General features: G+C 23.0%; 4 protein-coding genes across 4 annotated transcripts; 1 reads left to right on the plus strand and 3 right to left on the minus strand. All coding sequences in view use genetic code 6, as the record gives it.

The window, feature by feature from the left end:
- Window positions 1-1306: 1306 nt before the first annotated feature.
- On the plus strand, window positions 1307-4117 carry TTHERM_00581440 (hypothetical protein; the record flags this gene model as incomplete). The annotated part of the gene is made up of 2 exons (XM_001018890.3): window positions 1307-3549; window positions 3763-4117. The coding sequence occupies 2 exons, from the start codon at window positions 1307-1309 to the stop codon at window positions 4115-4117; spliced, it is 2598 nt and encodes an 865-aa protein (XP_001018890.2).
- Window positions 4118-4965: 848 nt separating this feature from the next.
- Window positions 4966-6402, minus strand: TTHERM_00581450 (hypothetical protein; the record flags this gene model as incomplete). The annotated part of the gene is made up of 1 exon (XM_001018891.1): window positions 4966-6402. One exon carries the CDS (start codon window positions 6400-6402, stop codon window positions 4966-4968), a length of 1437 nt encoding a protein of 478 aa, XP_001018891.1.
- A 1522-nt stretch (window positions 6403-7924) lies between these two features.
- Window positions 7925-11639, minus strand: TTHERM_000581453 (cation channel family protein; the record flags this gene model as incomplete). The annotated part of the gene is made up of 4 exons (XM_012798323.1): window positions 7925-8344; window positions 8706-9556; window positions 9765-10072; window positions 10126-11639. 4 exons carry the CDS (start codon window positions 11637-11639, stop codon window positions 7925-7927), a joined length of 3093 nt encoding a protein of 1030 aa, XP_012653777.1.
- A 786-nt stretch (window positions 11640-12425) lies between these two features.
- On the minus strand, window positions 12426-16176 carry TTHERM_00581460 (cation channel family protein). Its single transcript, XM_001018892.2, has 4 exons — window positions 14612-16176; window positions 14248-14555; window positions 13183-14033; window positions 12426-12933 (listed from the first exon to the last, which is right to left on the minus strand). Exons 1-4 carry the CDS (start codon window positions 16126-16128, stop codon window positions 12532-12534), a joined length of 3078 nt encoding a protein of 1025 aa, XP_001018892.2. The 5' UTR covers window positions 16129-16176; the 3' UTR covers window positions 12426-12531.
- Between the last annotated feature and the right edge of the window lie 201 nt (window positions 16177-16377).

Consider the following 16377-nt stretch of genomic DNA (forward strand, 5'->3'; position numbering starts at 1 on the left):
CCCAACCCCAACCCCAACCCCAACCCCAACCCCAACCCCAACCCCAACCCCAACCCCAACCCCAACCCCAACCCCAACCCCAACCCCAACCCCAACCCCAACCCCAACCCCAACCCCAACCCCAATAGTTTCAAAGATATTTTTTAACTATTAAACAAACAAGTAAATCTATTTGGTAAATAATCATACATTTTTTGGTTGTTTTTTTACCAACCATTAAATGCTAACAAGATAAATTAAAAGCAATAAATTATATTTTTTATCATTTATATTTATTAGAGTTTTAAATCTTTAAATGAATTTATTTGTTTTAATACTTTTGAAAATTTATTACTTTGTTTGAATTAACTAATTCATTCATTCATTCAAAAAACTATTAAATATTTTATTACATAAAATTAGTTTAAAATTATTTTCATTATTTCAATGAATAATTAAATAAATATATTATTTACTTATTTATTATTTATAAATCATAAATCTACTTTTAACAATGCTATTTTTGCAGCTCAGTTAATTAATTTAATTTGATACTTTAAATAATTTAATTTTATTTACTTATTAACATTAATACAATATACTTTTAATATTTCCTTTTTTAAAATTATTTTTAAATTTTATTTATAATATTGAATTAACAAAGAAACTATTTGCCTATTGATAATGTATAGATTACATATTTATGTCTAAAAATTGATTTTTAGCAATTCAACTAATTAATTAAATTAAGTATTTTTTAAAATTTAAAGCTGTTTATTTATTTACATTCATTAGCCTTTTAATTAAAAGTTTGTTTAAAGAAAGTATCTTTTGGTTTTTTATGAATTTATTATAGTTTAATTATTTATTATTTTTTACTTATTTATTTGTAAATAATCTTTACTTTAATCTAACTATTCAAATAATTAATTAATTATTTTAAGAATTTTTTATCCTTCTTTAAATATTTTAGTCTAAAAACAAACAAAAGTTTTTCATTTTAAATGAATAAATACAATGATTATTACTAATTAATTTTTTCAAATAAATTATTAGAAAGATTTCATTCAAATTCTATTTATTTTTTAATTCATAAAGCTTTAAATAGAAAAAAAAGAAATTCAAGATCAATTGAAAATAATTTAAACTTAGTAAATTAATAGGTATTTCTGATTATATATAGGTTGCTTGCTTATATACTTAGTTAATTAATTCAAAATATTTATTTGGGAGATTTAATTTTTCTTTTTTAAATAGCAACGTAATTTGAATTATTATTTAATATATATAAAAAAATTTATCAATTCAAAAAAAAAAATTTTAGAAAATGATTCTTGATTAAGAAAATCTTGTTAGATTATTCGGAAAAAGAAACGAAAAGATCAAAATGACTGGTCTTTCTATTAAACAATATATAACTAACAGTGTTATTAAAACAGAAGTTATACAGAAATTTGAATTTGAAGAATCGATCATTGTTATTTTCAAGGATAATCCTTATAGAAAGAAATTCAAAATTCACCTTGGAGAAAAATTTATAAAATCAAGGCTCGAAGAAAGAGCTATCTTTGCAAAATAGGAGAATGTGGTTATTAGCAAAGACAAGTTTTTCATGAAATACTAAGATTATAAAATGATTGAGTTGGAAAAAATTCCAGAACCCAAGGGAGAAAATCAAGAGATAACTGTTAGCTTTACTGAAATCGGGAGTGTTATGCCTAAGTTTAGTTGCATGTATTTTAATATGATTAAGATCTTTTCAAATGAGATAATTGAAGATTTGCAGAGTTATAATTTGAACATTTATTTAAACATGTCATCTCAAATTGATTTTATAAAAGTTTATAGCAAAGCTGATACAAAAATAACTTTTTACAACCACAAAAAGAGCGCTTCAATTGTACAGATAAATCTTAAGACTATGGAAGAGTGTCTATTATATTACAGGCATCAAAATATTAATATCCCTTAAATTTCATTTGGGAAAGAAAAGGATAGGCAAACTATTATCATGATTGACTACCTTCCTCCATTCAATCCTGAAAAAGACTATAGGCAGTGCATTAAAAATAACCCTGAAGTAAATAGCTTAGAAAATTAAAAAGACAGTGATCATTCAATGGAAAGTGTTGAATTTTGCATTGTCATGGATACAAGCTCTAGGAATGGTCAAAGGAAATACGACTGCAATCAAATGCAATTTCTGTTAACTTAGACTCTATAAAAGATTTAAAACACGATTCTACAGAAAAACAATAACAACAATAGCAGCGAAAGTAACAATGAAGTTTAAAATAATAAAAATAAGACAAAATAAGTTAATTATATTAATTTTTCATTTTTGGATGAATGTGGGTGGAATCAACAGTACTTCAAAATGAAAGAAAATACTATAGAAGAACTTTCAATAATAAAAAACGAAATAATGCCAAAAATAGAATGGAAGAACGAAGAATCTGATTTCATTTCGTTTCTTGACAACTTTACTATTGTTTAAAATTCTATGAATATACCTAAAGTCTTATTTTTAATTACTTAATGCTAATGGATAAGCTTTGACGAGAGTGTAGAGCACCTCAGTCAGTTGAGAAAATAAATTAATTAAAACCAACCCTAGATATAAATTGGATAAAACAATCTTTCTGATTCAAAAACAGCTACTGATGATTAAATATAAAAAAAGTAAGCAAATAACCCAATGAACAATATTTTAGATGTATTTATTTTATACCATGGTGAAGATAGCTATGCATAAGAATAACTTAAAAAAGCTGTTTCCAGTCAAAGGTTCTTTACAAAAAATAATATTGACACTCCAGAGTTTCCTTAACAAGATTTGTTCTACCTAAAGAAACACTCTGATTTTTACCTTGAAGCGAATCGTGAAAATATCGAATTTTCAACTATACCGCTGTAAGTAAAATAGTCTGAGTAAAAAAGCAAAATACAAGTCAAATATAATTAAATATTTTAGCAATTTATCTTCCTCGAGCTTGGAACATCCGCTTTAAAAGGCAACCTAAATTATTTTGATGGTAGGACTAGATAAATTTGCTAAATTCCTATAGAGTTCTCCAAAAATAAAAAAAAAGATAAAGCAGATTCTTTCCTTGAAAGTGATGATATTGCCATGATTGGCTTAATCAAATTATTCTAATCAGATGAATTAATCGAGTAAAGAGAGCTAATGAAAAATATGTCCATACGAAATCATATTCACTCCCCAATTACATAAGAAGTCTTCTGCATTTATGATTCATCTAATGAAAATTATTCTAGTGACGCAAGTGTTAAAGAAATCTCCTTCAATCCTTCGTAGTTACAAACCCTAAATTAAAATAATCACTCTATCTCTTCAAGAATGCCATCAGTTATAAAGTACGAAGCACCTAAAGCAGATTTGTTTAAGCCACTAACTACTCAGACAAATAGCTAAAGCTACACTTTAAACTAAATTGAGTTAAAGTCAAAGCAAATTATATCTGAACTGATTCACAAAAAATTAGAAAGAGAAAAAAAACTAAACGAAAAGAATAAAAAATATCTTGACTTTAATCTATCAGCCGAATAGTAATTAATCAATTCATATAAATTATTTTATCTAACATAATTAATTTTTTAATATAAATAATAAATTATATTTGTTTTAATTTCTTTCCAAATTTAATTAATTAATTAATTTATTCTTTTTTATTAATTAATTAAATTTATTGATAATAAATAAATTTAAATTTAAAAATAATCTTATTGAGATTCATTTTATTAAATTTAATTTATTAATAGGTATAAAACGTTAGCTATGAAGAAAGTGAAGACTATTGTTGATACTTAAGAACTATCAGGATGCTGGAAATACAATGAGAGTTTATTGTTCCTATTAAAATACTCCAAAGAAGATTTCTTTACCCTAAAGAGAAGAATTTCTCATAGATCTGAGCCTCACATTGACTCATTAATAATGACCTCTATCATTTTAATTGAACTTAAAATGAGATTTTCAGAGTACTTCAAATACTGGGAATCTTGTTAAATTAAATCCACAAATTGGATTGACGAAAACTTTCCTAATCAAATATATATCAAAGCTTTCAGAATTGCAAGAGAATTACATGACTCAAAAGCAAACAAAAAAAGTTGATAGTTGCTTGGTTTTTTGTTAAATAAATGATATGATGTTTTTCTATTTTTTTATTTATTTATCTATATATCTAAATAAATAACTAAATATCTTATTACTATTCACTCATGAATAGTTTCTGTTTGTTTATTATTTTAGTTAAAATAATAAATTAATTTCTTACAAAAAATAAATGATAAAATATTTAAAATAATAAATAAGTAATTAATTATATGGGATACATATTTAAATAGTTATATATAATTTAATTTATTGTTTGTATTTTACCTTTATTTAGTAATCAAATACTTAATTTATTAAAATATTTACAAATTTTTTTACAAATCAATTTTTTAATTTAAAAATTATTGTAAAATTTTGCTAAAATAAATAATTTTATATTAAGTAAAAAATAATAATTTGAGCCAATAAGCAACTTAAATATTATTTAAATAAATAAATATTTTATTAAAATTTTAACTTTTGCTATGATTGTTAATTAATTTCTTATTGTTTTAATTTTTTCCTACACTTATTATTTCTAGCTCGCTATTTATATTTTTTTCACATTTAAAAATTGAAAAGAAATTTGTGGAAATAATGTGAGCTTAAGGTTTATTCAGGTTATGATTTAGCATAATAGCTGCTTATTAAATATAATTGAAAAACTAATTTAAATTTTATATTCATTGTTCAATAATATAAACTATTTAGTTTGCTTTTTGCTTTAGTTTTTAGTTTAATATTTATTAAAGGAGAAGATAAAAGCATAAATGAAAATTTTACACTTTTTTGATAGAATATGTTGAAAAAAAACGTTTTTAATCACAAATTTACACACACAAAAATAAATTTTAATAGAATAAGATTCAATAAATATGTCCTTAGGAATTATTTGATTATCTGTAGTTGATATGCAAATCAACAAATAGCTTTTCATAATATTCTTGTGAGGGATTGTCGATTTCTAACTCATGATTATAGAAAGTAACTTCGTAAATAAGTTATTGCTTTGTTGGTTGAATAATGAAGCGTACATTTTTATTAATAGATAAATTATCATAATCAATTAATTTGCTGTTTTTGCTGTTGAAATCAAAGGCATGGAAACTAAATTTTAAGTTTTTAGAAGAGTGGCCCTACATTTCAATTATAAAGAATAAAATATTATCAATGAAAATGTGTTGAATAATTTAGAAGTCAAGAGACATTTCCTTTAAACTGGGAGTTACTATTTGCTGTCTTTCAAATATATCAAAATTTATTCTTTTATTTGCTGAGTTGAGCATATTAAATTGCATGTCCTTTATCACTTATATTTCTCCAGACTTTAAAATTACTAAAATGCAGTTTGCCATTTCCTAATTCTAAGACTCATCAAGAAAATCTGCAAATAATATCTAGTCTTAGAATTTAAACTATTATTTTTCCCACAAAACACATTCGTAAACATTTAAAGTTTTTGTCTCTCTGCAAACAGTTAAAAAGTTCAATCCACTACGACTGAAAGACATGTGTGATATGCTCTTTTAATTAGTATTTCTCTCAAAAATTTTGTGACAAAATAGATCTAAAATGTAAATTTTTTGAGAGATAGCATTTGAAAAAATAAAGTATTTCCCATCGCGACTGAATCTACCTATTTCTGCATTGTAACCGTTGTATTATTTAATAATATCGAGTTGATAGCAACTCTTTTCAGCATTTAATACCTATCTAATCAAACGCAATGAATTCCTATTAGAAGCAACTAAAATTTCTGAGAATTTGTAAGAAGGTGCAATGAATTAATAATTGCTATCGTTTTCTAATATAAAAAGATTCTTTTGGTCATATTAATTTCCTTTTTTTTGATAATTTTCATGTAAGATGATTCTGGATTTATGAATGACAGCTACTTTTCCTTGCTTATTAAACTCAAAACATTGTAAATCTCTATCTCTGCTGTCAAGAACTCTTTCCACCTGAGAAACGCTAAGCAAAGACCATTCTCTCATTAAATATAAAACGCGAGAGTATATCATCTGCCAGTTCAGAGATTTGCAATCCTTTTTGGCAACATTGCAAACCAAATATTGATAAGGATCGCTAAGTACTTTTAAAGAATCCTTCCATTCTAAGGGCTTGAGCATATTCATGTGAAAATAAGGATCTTTTTCATTGGGATTAAGAACTTCTTAAATTTAATTTTCAGGGAAAAATATTTAATAATTAGGCTTCTAATTTTGATTCTACTATAGCTCATTTTCTATTAACATTTCTTCATTCTCGAAATCATCTAATTCCATGTCTACCTCTCCGTTCATTTCTACTTTAATTATTTCCTTATTAATTAATTAATTAATTGCTAAACAAATCAATAAATTTTGCGTCTCTATAACTTATTTTTTTCTTAATTCAAATTAAGATATTTTTAAATTAATTCAATTTTTACCAAATTAAAAATATCCTTATTACTTTCTTTATTTTCAATCAAAAAAAAAAAACACTACACTCTACTACACTACCAAAACAAACAATTTATTTTATTAGTATGCTTAGTAAATGGTAGCAATAAATATATATATCAATAAATCAGCCACTTAGAAAGTTTACTAAACGTATCTAATTCTATTAAATTTTAGTGTAAAATAATTAAATAAATAAATAATTAATCTAATTAAGTTTAAATATAATTTTTATTGGTGTAAAAAACTCATAAACATTTTTATAAATAATATATATTTTTAAACTAAATAAAAATGGACTGTAAAAAAATTTAATGACACACATTAAACAAAGAAAAAACTAATTCTATTATTTTATTTTGTAAATCATAGCAATAAAGAAAATCAACCACTAAAAAAAATTTGAAATGTAAATCTATCTATCTATCTAATTATATGAAATTGAAATGTCAAATAAATTGTTTTATGAATGCAAAAATTAGAATAATAACCTAATAAAAAATTATTATTCTAAGAATTGAATTAATTAATTAAACTCTAAAATGAATTAACTAGTAAATTTGAATGACTGATGAAGTAAGAAAGAAAGTAAGTAAGTAAGAAAATATATTAATTTTAAATGGATAAATCAATATTTAAAAGATTATTAAGTAAAAAATATTGAAAAGAAATAAATATTTAAAAAAATGAAGTATAAGTATATATTAAAAATTGTCTGTCTAAGGCATTATTATACAATATGCATTTATTTCTGTTAATTAAAATAATTTTTTATTAATTAAATTAAAGGACTATTATAGTTTAAATTAATTCATATCTAAAATTTCTGAAAAAAACAAAGAAATCTAAGCAATTTCTAAATCGATATTTGAGATTAAAATAAAATTTAATAAAATAAAAGAATATAGATAAATTTAATTTATGAAAAAATAATTAATTACATTTTTAAGTTATACAAAGAATGAATATAGCTAAAACTTGGTTATTTAAAAAAATAAATACTAATTAATAAGATTTATAAGCAATACTTTAAGAAATGAGACATTTTAACAAAAATATTTTTAAGGCTAAAACTTTTTTTATTTTGATTATTCATCCTGCTATAATTTTAAAAAGATTTTTTAACTTATTTATAACAAAAATGATATTATTTAATTAAATTCAATCTTAATACAAAATAAAAAATATTGAATTAAATAAATAAATAATCATCCCTCAATTTAAACAATGCATTAATTAAGACTATATATACATGCATGCATAATATTTCTTATTAATTCTTTAAGAACAGTATAAATAAAAGTTAAATTTACTGAGATCATATTTATAAAAAACTAATTAATTTTATTTATTTATTTAATTAATTAATTAAATAAATAATTCAACAATTTTATTTTTTTTTGGATTTTTTAAGATTTTTTAGTTTTTGTCTAACATATTTAAAGTGTCTATTCAAAGCGGATTTTAAATTTCCGTTTGGGTAGTAGTATTTATAATCTTATTATTTATCCAAATACCATTAAAAGTTTTCTTCAGCAGGTTCTAGAATTTTGTTTTATTTAAAATTTATTATTTTGCCTGTTAATGAAACTTTGAAGTCATGCTGCTGTACATTTTCATTTTTAATTTATGTTTCAACTTTTTTAATTTTCCTTATTTCATTTTTTTTTTCTGATAAAAATAAGGAACAATTATCTTCCTCACCATAAATTAGTTAAGAATTTGAAATAACCACATTCTTAGGTGTTAATTAAAATTAGATATTAGGAATTCGTTGACATTCTCCAATAGCTTTATCACTCTATTTATTTATTAATAAAATTCGTTTAATATTTTTCATTTATTTTTTTCAAATTAATTTAGTTATTTGGCAAATTAATTTTAATAATCAAAGTTTGCATTTTGGAAATGCATTTAAAAAAAATATTTTTCAAGAGTTATATAGTATACTGTAGGATCTCACTCCTATATTAAGATTGATCCCACTCACCCATACATATATACCTCTTTATAATCAAAAAAATTTTGGGTCTTAATTAATATAAGGGCCTTAAATAAATGGGAGAACTTATGGTATATATTTAGTTAGTTAGTTAAATTAATATTTCATTTTTAATTTAATGAAACAAACAAATCCATTTTTTATATTTTTTATGCATTACACTAAAAGAGCAATTTAATGGGCTCTAATTTTGTTTTAATGTGTCTGCAAAGTATTTTTATCGTCCATTCATATGCATAATTTAAGGTGAGCTATTCAATTCATCCATTTTTGTTGTTTCTCTCTTAGAAAATTTACTGCTCTTTAGTCTTTTCTTATTAGCATCTTTTTAATCCCTTTTGTTTTTTTGTTCTTCATCACAATTTTAGTCAGAAATTATGCTTTTAATCATATTTTAATCTTCTTCTTCTTAGGCTTCTTTGAGGGAGACTTAGTTGTGCTCATTTTAGATTATATTCAAAGAAGATTCTTAGGAAAAATTGTATGAACATTCATTTTCAATTTCTTGATGATAATCTTACTCTTTCTCAAACTAGTTTTCTTGTATGAAAGCCCTAAGAGAATCACGTATATTAATGTTGTTAGATTTTGAATTAATAGTTAAAAATCTTCTGTTAACTTTCTTTCTGTCTTAATCTTTGCTCTTAGTAAAAATTTACTTTAAAGAGCAGTGCTATTTATTAAAGAAAACAAAGGGACATTAAGTTTCCTAGTGAGTCTTCTAATTGCAGTACAGACAAGAATAGTTTATATCCTAAAAATTTGCATCATTGATCAATCGATCTTTAATTTGACAGAATATTTAAAAGTCTTTATCAAACTTTGAAAGAGAGTTAATGAAACTTTCCCTTTTTATTTTGATGATTTTTGTAAAATCCAAAGATTTAATATTGTAATCCCTATTTAAACCTGTAAAAAAGTGATAAGCACCAACTATACCATTTTTCTTCACACTAAATAGTTTAGTCTACTTTTCTTCTTAAAACTAGTCTCTTGACTTTGTAATCTCCACTAAAATACATTAAAAAAGTTGTTAAATACTATCAAAATGATTTTAAAAAATAACTTAAAAGTAAATTAATTAATTAACAAATTAACTTGCATTTTTTGGTATGAATTTAATAGATAAAAAAAGAAATCACAAATAAATAAAATTTTTAATTAAATTTAAGAGTAATTTGTTTGTTTTGGAATTAATTAAATGGGATATTTATTTTACATTTTCCTTAAACTATAAAAATTAGTGAGTTATCTTAAGAAATATCGTTGTACTGAAGGTGAACCATCTAGTTGGGAAAGTAAAAAGCTTCTTCGAAAGAGAGATGGAGCTCAGCAAGTGCTTCTTATGAGAAATTATTCTTTATTATCGGAATATGAGATAATATTTATTGATTATATTCTTCTTGGAGCTATTCATTCAATTCTTTGGATATTTTGGTCAAAACCTATTCAGTATCTTCTTCAAATTTTTTTAAATTATTTTCATAATAGTATTCAATATCGTTATTCACTTTTTTTTGCAGATTACTTTATAATTAAATTATTAATTTTTTATTATTAATTGATTGAATTTATTTTACTTTGATATCTTTTTTTGTCTCATGTATTCATTTATTATATTTAGATCTTTCCTTTTGTTCAAATCTTTTGTATCCAATTCTTCTAAAATAATTCCGATGACATTCAATATATATGCGAAAATGATATAAATTAACATCATTATAAACGAAACATAAAATTATTATAATGCTGTTTCTGCTTCATTTGAACCTGTTGTCATCAAAGTTAATGCCCAAAATATTGCCTTTTAATAAAGCTTCCACCAAGCCTAATCATCACTGGATTCTCCATACCATGTTGATGGCTCTCCTAAATATTCTAGCTCTATTGTCCCAATTATGTAATAGAAGCAAGCTATTATATGTCCGATAAGAAAGAGCTTCACAATAAGATTTGCTAGCTGGATTATGTAATAATTTTAGAAAGTCATGACAAAGTACTTTTATATATAATCAATGTCTTCAAAAATGTTTTTAAATTTGATTAAGACGAGCAGCTTTAAAAAAACTTAGCTTTCTTCCTATCTGATTGGAATTATTGCAGTAATTAAAAAAAGAGGGACAGCATCAAACAGAAACCTCTTTTTTATGTATCTAGTAAAAATCAATTTTCTATTATTTGTAACACTTAATTTGTTTATGTAAATGCTTGTGTTGAGCTTTATTAGAATTTCTAGAAACCAAACAAAAGCAGTAATATGATTATAAAAAGAGCATATGTCTTGAGGAACTTTGAAAATTCCAAACAGAGTGTAAAGAATAAAAAACATTGTATTGTAAAAGCAGAAGAAAAAAGAGATAAAGAAATGAATAATTCCGTCTGGATTAATTAGAGGCACATATGAAAATATCTTCATTAAAGATTATATTACTTACAGATACTCGTTTATTTTGTATAGCAAATAAACAAACTTATTGCTTTTGTCTTCGTAAATATCACTTTTATCTTTTATGTGCTTTCTAATGCTTTTCTTCTCAAAGTAGAATTTTCTGCCATTATCAGTAAACAGTTAATTGAAATACAGGATCTGCTTTTTTATCTTTTGCAAAAGCTTCAGATTTATTTAAAATGAAATTTATGACTAATTAACGCGATATGATCCGTTATTAATCTAATGCTTGCTCTACAAAAAAATGGAGTTTTTATTACCTTCCTATTAAACCCTATTGCATACATTTAGTGTTTGCAATGAAACCATTTGATCACTTCTTTTTTTGAATGAAGAGCTATTATCCTACTATTTTATTTTTAGTTCATTGAAGTTTTCATTAGCATTTTAGATATAGATAGAATTTTGAGATATGATTCTCACTTTACTAGTCAATGGAATATGTCTTTAGCTGTTGTTGTAATTAGCTTAAGCACAATTGTCTAAAATTTATAATTCAGTACCATTTTAAATATAATTAGAAGCATCGCACTGAATTTAACTCGCATGAATTTCAGATTCATTTTTATCATTGACTAGCTTGAGTTTTACATTTTGATCTCCGTTCGAATTACTTGTATCATTAGAAGATTTATTCAAAATCATGCTTTTTAAAACAATAGGTTTTCCTTTTAATTGTTTATGATTAATTAATAACTTACTTCTTCTCTCAAATTAAACTAATTTTTTTTATTAAAAAAAGTTTTTTTTTTTTTGAATTATTTATTAAAGTAAGTTCATATAAAGTTAAATATAATTCTTATCAGCTAGCTGGACAATTTATTTAATTAACTTCTGAAATTGTAAGCAGTAAAATCTAAAAATACTGAAAAAAATTTAGAAGATTAAATTAAAATTCTTTCAATATTAAAAAGGAAGTAAAAAAGATAGATATGATTTATACATGCAAACTAAAAAATCAATCAATATAATGAAAAACCTAATTTAATTAATTAATTAACTATTTTCCATCAAAAGGATATTAAAATTTTTTTTATTTAATATTTATGCTTGTTTAGTTAGCCTTAATAAATATTATTTGTATATTATATTTATAGTTTTATTTGAGGTTTAGCTATAAAGCCAAAAAAAAAATTAATTTTTTAAAGGTGATAAATTTTTTTGGATTTCTATTGCAACTTTACATTTCTTAAAATTTATTACTTCTAAAATAATTATTACAAAAACTTTTTATATACTTACTTCCTTACTTAAAAAAAAATCATTAAAAACTTAATGGAAATTTTTTAATATTTCTTTAAATAAATAACTAAAAAAAAGCAAAGTAAATTTTGAGTAAACTTAATTGAATTAACATTTAACAAAATTTAATTCTATTTTTTATTATTATTAATTAACTAAATAAAATGAAAAATAAAAAGAGATAATATTTTTCACTTTTGTATTTTTATTTGTTTTTCGAGAAATGTTGAATGCTAAATGTCAAAGAAAAACGTTGAATTCAAATTCTGAATTTATTTTTGTAATTTAAATAAATTCATTTTTTTTTTGACTTTTTGAGGAGTTTTTTTAGTTTTTATTTGACATATTTGAAATGTTTATTTAAAGCTTATTTTAAGTTCCCGTTTGGATAGTAGTATTTGTAATCTTATTATTTATCCAAATACCATTAAAAGTTTTCTTCAGCTGGTTCTAAAATTTTGTTAGACTTAAAATTTATTAATTTTCCAGTTAATTAAAATTTTAATTCATTTCCATTTTCATTTTTAACTTGTGTTTCATTTTTTTTACTTCTTCTCATATCATTCTTCTTTTCAGTTTCAAACAAAGACCCATTATCATCTTCATCATAAATAAACTAAGAATTCTAAATAACCACTTTCTTAGGTGTAACCTAGATATTAGGAATTCTCTAAGATTCTCCATTTGTTTTTTCACTCTATATTTATAGGTAAAAAACAAATATTGATAAAAATTAAATTTAAATTTCCTAAATTATAAGTAGCAATTAATATGATTATTATTAATATTTTTAAAAATAAGTCAAAAGTGCTTTTAAATTAGTATTTAAAATGATTTTAGTATTTCTTAATGCTTTTTAATATTGAATAAACCAATATTAAAATTGTTAAAGATTATTTTAACAGAAAAAAATAAATATTTTAATTAATATTTTATCATAAATTACACAGTTTAAGGCATTTAATGCATTTTAACTTTATTTCTATGTTTCAGCAAAATATTTTTATCGTCCATTCATACTCATAATTTAAGGTGAGCTATTCAGTTGATCCATTTTTGTTGTTTCTCGCTTGAAGAATATACTGCTTTTTAGTTTTTTTTTATTCATTTCTTTCTAACTCCTTTTGTTTTTTTATTCTTCTTCGTTTATTTAGTCAAATGTAATACTCTAAATTTTATTTATATCTTCTCCTTCCTGCATTTCATTTGCATAAATTTAATTGTTCTCATTTTATGCTAAATTTAAAGAAGATTCTAAGGAAAAATTGTATGTACACAAGTTTTCAATATCCTATTAATCTTCTTATTCTTACTCAAATGAGCAATCTTAAATGAAAGCTATAAGAGAATCACGTATATGAGCATTGTTAGATCTTGAGTTCATAGTTAAAAATCTTCTATTCACTTTCTTTCTCTCTTAATTTTTACTCTTAGTAAAAATTTACTTTAACGAACAGTGTTATTTATTAAAGAAAACAAATGGACATTGAGTTTCCAAGTGTGTCTTTTAATTACAGAACAAACAAGTATAGTTTATATCCTAAAAATTAGCATCATTAATCAAGTGATCTTTAATTTGACAGAATATTTAAAAGTCTTTTTCAAACTTTGAAAGAGAGTTAATGAAACTTTCCCTTTTTATTTTGATGATTTTTGTAAAATCCAAAGATTTAATATTATAATCCCTATTTAAACCTGTAAAAAAGTGATAAGCTCCAACAACACCATTTTTCTTAGAACTAAAAATTTTAGTCTACTTTTCTTCTTAAAACTAGTCTCTTGATTTTGTAATCTCCACTAAATAATTATTTTTTAAAACATTTGAAAATTACAAAAATTACAAAAAAATATTTGAAAGTCACTTATTTATTGAATAATAAATTTTCTCTTTGTTCATTTTTTGATAAGAAAGTTTAAATTATTCAAAATCTCCTAAAATGAATTAAAAATTTTAAATTTTAATTAGATTTAACTGCAATTATTTATTTTGAAATTAAAATGTTTAATTTACGTTTTCCTTAGACTATAAAAATGAGAGAGTTATCTTAAGAAACATCATTTTGCTGAAGGTGGACCATCTAGTTAGGGAAATAAAAAGTTTCTTCAAAAGAATGATGGATCCCAGCAAGTGCTTCTTATGAGAAATTATTCTTTAGTATTGGAATATGAGAGAGGATTTACTTATTGTATTCTTCTTATAACTAATCATTCAATTATTTTGATATTTTGCTCAAAACTTATCCAGTATCTTCTTCAAATTTTTTTTAATTATTTTCATAATAATATTCAATATCATTATTCACTTTTTTTTGTAGATTGCTTTATATTTTTTAATTATAAATTTTTTTATTATTGATTGATTGAATTAATTTTACTTTGATATTTTTTTCTATCTCATGAATTCATTTATGATGTTAAGGTCTTTTCTTTTGTTCAAATCTTTTGTATCTAATTCTTCTAAAATAACTCCTATGACATTCAATAAATATGCAAAAATTAAAAATATTGACAACATTATAAATGAGATGTAAAAATGCTGCAGCGGTGTATCTGCTTCGCTGGAGCCTGTTGTCATTAAGGTTAGTGCCCAATACAATGCTTTTAAATAAAGCTTCCACCAAATCTAATCAGCTCTAGAATCACCATACCAAGTTTTTTCCTCTCCTAAGTACTCAAGCTCTATGGTTCCAATTATGTAATAAAAACATGCTATTATATGGCCAATGAGAAAAAGCTTAACAACAAGGTTAACTAATTGGATAATGTAATACCTTTAGAAAGTCATAACAAAATATTTTTATATCTAATCAAAATCTACAAATATATTTTTATATTTAAGTAAGACGAAAATCTTCAAAAACACATATTTCTCCTCTTATTAATTCTGAATAATAGCAGTAATAAGTAAAAGAGGTATTACATCAAATAGAAACCTCTTTTTGATGTAATTTACTAATATCAATTTTCTATTACTTGTAATATTTAATCTATTGACGTAAATACTTGTGTTAAGTTTAATTATAATTTCTAACATCCAAATGATAGCTGTAATTACCTCATAAACAGAGCATATATTTTGAGGAGCTTAAAAAACTCCAAAAAGAGTGTAAATGATAAAGAACATCGTATTGTAAAAACAGAAGAAGAATGATACGAAGAAATGAAAGATCCCATCTGGGTTAATTAGAGGCACAAACGAAAATATCTTCGTTAACGATTATATTACTAATAAATACTCCCTTATTTTATAAAAAAGGTGAACAAACTTATTGCTTTTGTCTTCATAAATATCACTTTTATCTTTTATATGCTTTCTAATGCTTTTCAGCTCAAAAAATGCTCTCCTACCACTGTTTGTAAAGAGTTGATGAAAGTAAAAAATCTGCTTTTTTATTCTTTGTAATAGCTTTAAATCTAAATTCAAAGCTCCTGACGTTGAATTAGCATGATATGACCCTTTGTTATGTAGCTGTTTGTTCTACTAAAAATTTGAATTTTTTTTAGTTTCCTAATATGCCCTGTTGTTTAAATGAATTGAATGCATCGAAGATGACACTTTAGCGTTTCTTCTTTTTAAAGAAGAGCTGTTGTTATCCTAATTTTTTACTTTAAGGTCGCTAAAATTTTCATTTAGATTTTGAAGATTTAGAGAGTTTTGAGAAATCATTCTGATTTTGCTTGTCATTTGAATGTGTCGCTAGCTGTTTTAATAGATTTATCCACAATTTTCTAAAATTTGCAACTCAGTTCCATTTTAAACATAATTAGAAGCATCGCACTAAATCTAACTAGCATGTATTATACTCTAATTTTTTTCATTGGCTTGTTTGGTTTTTATATTTTGGTCTAAAATTGAATTAGTCGTTTCTGAAGAATATTTATTCAAATTCATGATTCTGAAAATTAAAGTTTTTTTTCTTGAAATTGTTTATAATTAATTAATCAATTACTTACTACTTTTTCTAAACTAAACTAAACTGATTTGTTTATTTTTAAAAAAATTTTGTTTAACTAGTTCTAAATGCTCTTTCATGATAAATTACTTTTTCCAATGCCTTTATTACTTTATTAATATACATATATATATTCATATAATTGTAAATAAGCTTATCTCATAATAATTTAAGGTTGATTATTGAAT

This window comes from Tetrahymena thermophila (assembly GCF_000189635.1).
Source record: "Tetrahymena thermophila SB210 genomic scaffold scf_8254592, whole genome shotgun sequence".
Lineage (NCBI taxonomy): Eukaryota > Ciliophora > Oligohymenophorea > Hymenostomatida > Tetrahymenidae > Tetrahymena > Tetrahymena thermophila.